Consider the following 2,824-nt stretch of genomic DNA (forward strand, 5'->3'; position numbering starts at 1 on the left):
GGGTGGCCGCAGGCGTCCTCGTACGTCAACCGGAAGGCGAAGCAGAGTGAGACGTACCGGGCCAACGTCGCCCTGAAAAACAGGCTGTTGAGTGCGCGGCCGACCGTGCCGAAGATCCGACCACTGGGCCCGAGAGTCGCGCGGTAGTGTTCGCCCGTACGGATATAGATAGTTATTGCTGTTTTGATTTTTTTTCAAATGTATCTGGCATGTATAATTTATTTACTAAAATGGTCGGAGCACAAAAAAAAAAAAAATGTAAAATACGTATGTTCAAATTTTGAATAGTTTGATTCAAAACTCATATCATAATAATAATGTTATTATCCTATTATAGTGATTTGATATAATATATTGATAACAGCCTAACATTACGATAGTGATGAGTAAATTACTCTCATGCGCAGAATGCACAAGGTGCATTCCTGTGTTTAGACGCTCCTGAAAACTAGGAGCGTCATAACACAGAACTGAACCGTGACCTCTCTGTGCATGAGCGAATACCATATCAAGAACTGAAATCTCTTATAAATTTATCAATATCATAGAATTGATATTCATCTGTTAATATTTAATATATTTAAGAGCAATGATTTTTTTAGTAAGAAGGTACAAGTTAATAATAGTTAAGTCAATTCTTTTTTATACATAGTATACCTAGTACAAGTAATATTTTTAATAATATAGTTTTTATGCGTTATAGAAAAACATTGAAACTAAATGTAATTATGAAGAATAATTACAGTAATTACGAATTAATAATTGGGATATCACCTAAAGAATTTTTGGAAAATTTGATTGATTTAAATCAATCATCAATCAAACAAAATAAAGTATTAATTGCATAACCAAATAATTTAGTTAAAAAACTTGTAGTATAGGTATGTTTTATTTTAAATATTATTTGACGTTATTTTGCATTGAAATCGCCCGTGCTCTCAACGTTGCCACGACAACGTTGGACGCAAACACATGGTCGGTCGATCTGGTAGAATATGATTTCGAAGAGGTCGACCGGACTGTAACCGGCAAAGATAGGATAGCGTCAATCGTAAACAATCTGAATGTAAAAAACTTACGCGAAAAGGTTAGTCACGGTTTGTTCGTACTGCTTATGAACACGTTGTGATCCACGCACTACAAGAATCGTCTGAATTCGCAACACATTTACGTTTCTTTACAGGCGTATCCCGTCCGCGTAGTGTTTCCGCTTTAGACGATTTTCAGCATACGCACATTGCGCCCATGCGCTCTGTTTATGATTTATCATTCAATTCCATTTCAGAGCGACGAGATCAAGGCGATAATGAGGGAAGAGCACGGTCAGTGGTTCGCGGAGTATTTGCTCGAGCAACGTGTACAGTTCAACTTGCACTCGTTGTACTCGGACATGTTGGACCGAATTGGTTCAATCATGTCAAAGAAGATGGAGTACATCCGAGTTAGTAACGCGGTTTATCATGAGCGAACAAGGAAAAAAAACCGCTTAAAAAATATTACGTTTTATCATTTCAATCGCTGTTGGATAACGACGCTATTAATAAACAAGACTTTCTTGAAAAACTTTGGACATTGGTTGGGTCTTATGACGTTGGCCAAAAACAAGCCCATACCTTTTGAAAACGGTTATCTAAAGTCGATAATCACGAAAACGTCTGGAATAATACTGATGTACATGTCCATGTACATAATGTACAAGGCGTGTACAGATTTTCAAAAGTCTTACTAACACAGAGACCACTCCAAACCTTTGCTTTCAAAACACGAATTTTTTCTACTAGCCCCAATCGTGGTGGTAGATTTATCTCGTCAAAACGACAATGTAAAATCGTCGATAGTCGACCTTCGAGTGGAATTTGAAACGATCAAAAATATTCCAGCAAAGACTACAGCTTATTGTCTAATTTTACACGATCAAATTGTAACATATAATCCGTTTAATGGAGATGTACAAAAATTGTAAAAAATAAAACACATTTTTTAATTTAAACAATAAATGCATTTATTATATTTTATATCATTCAAAAAAAAAAAAAAAAAATCATAAAAATAATTTACGATTCACTTTGGATGTTGCTTGCACTGCATAAGTCGGTGTTGAAGGTCTGTTGAAATACAGCGGGCCATCGATTTCATCAACAACCTACAATAACATTGTATAGGTAAATAAAAATATTGTACAGTATAATTATTTTATTATAATTTACCTGAGAGTCAATTGAAGACGGTGGCATGTTCGTGTCTTCACACATAGTAGGGGATAACGGCGAACATTGAAATAATGAAAAACAGCTCTGTATTGTTTCGTCCTAAATATCATATCCGTATTAATTATATAAAATTATTTTACCTCAGATAAGGTTTCTTCTTTGATTACACACTCTTCCGCTAACTGTCTTGTGGCCAGTAGTTTCAGCTGACTGATGAATCTTATTGGACTGTTTAATTCATGGCTTGATATCAATGCATCGTTGAGATTTTGTATTGTTTTTTCCATTTCTTCGATATTTTTTATGAGCACGATTGTAGCGTGTTTGACAATAATAATGTCTCAATTCATTACGATAATTTTGCAGATCCATGTTATAGCTTATTGTATTCGGATTAGGTCGCTGTGGAAGTACAGGCTCTGGTGCTGGAGTATATAAGTAGGATGATTGAGGGTAACCACTGTCTCCCAGCAAAATGCCTGTAATATTACATTATTATTTAACCTACAAGGGATTGAGGGATAGTAATATGGCTGATTCAACTACAAAAAATTAATATTGACCTTTTAATAAACCAGTTTCCAATCTGTTCTTTACTCTACTATTTTGAAAAA

General features: G+C 35.1%; 1 protein-coding gene across 1 annotated transcript; it reads right to left on the reverse strand.

Moving 5' to 3' along the window:
* Positions 1 to 2,041: 2,041 nt before the first annotated feature.
* LOC112679876 lies at positions 2,042 to 2,824 on the reverse strand. The gene is made up of 4 exons (XM_025549811.1): positions 2,774 to 2,824; positions 2,378 to 2,689; positions 2,208 to 2,309; positions 2,042 to 2,143 (listed from the first exon to the last, which is right to left on the reverse strand). The coding sequence occupies exons 2-4, from the start codon at positions 2,495 to 2,497 to the stop codon at positions 2,042 to 2,044; spliced, it is 324 nt and encodes a 107-aa protein (XP_025405596.1). The 5' UTR covers positions 2,498 to 2,689; positions 2,774 to 2,824.

The sequence above is a fragment of the Sipha flava genome, unplaced genomic scaffold (genome assembly GCF_003268045.1).
Source record: "Sipha flava isolate LNK unplaced genomic scaffold, YSA_version1 17023_pilon_pilon, whole genome shotgun sequence".
Taxonomy (NCBI): domain Eukaryota; kingdom Metazoa; phylum Arthropoda; class Insecta; order Hemiptera; family Aphididae; genus Sipha; species Sipha flava.

Bases quoted from the DNA above. Each gene is read 5' to 3' on its own strand.
- LOC112679876 (XM_025549811.1), bottom strand. From the start codon at position 2,497: ATGGAAAAAACAATACAAAATCTCAACGATGCATTGATATCAAGCCAT. The intron at 2,310-2,377 runs GTAATCAAAGAA...TATGATATTTAG, and splicing joins GACAGTTAGCGGAAGAGTGT to GACGAAACAATACAGAGCTG. The intron at 2,144-2,207 runs GTAAATTATAAT...ATGTTATTGTAG, and splicing joins CGTCTTCAATTGACTCTCAG to GTTGTTGATGAAATCGATGG.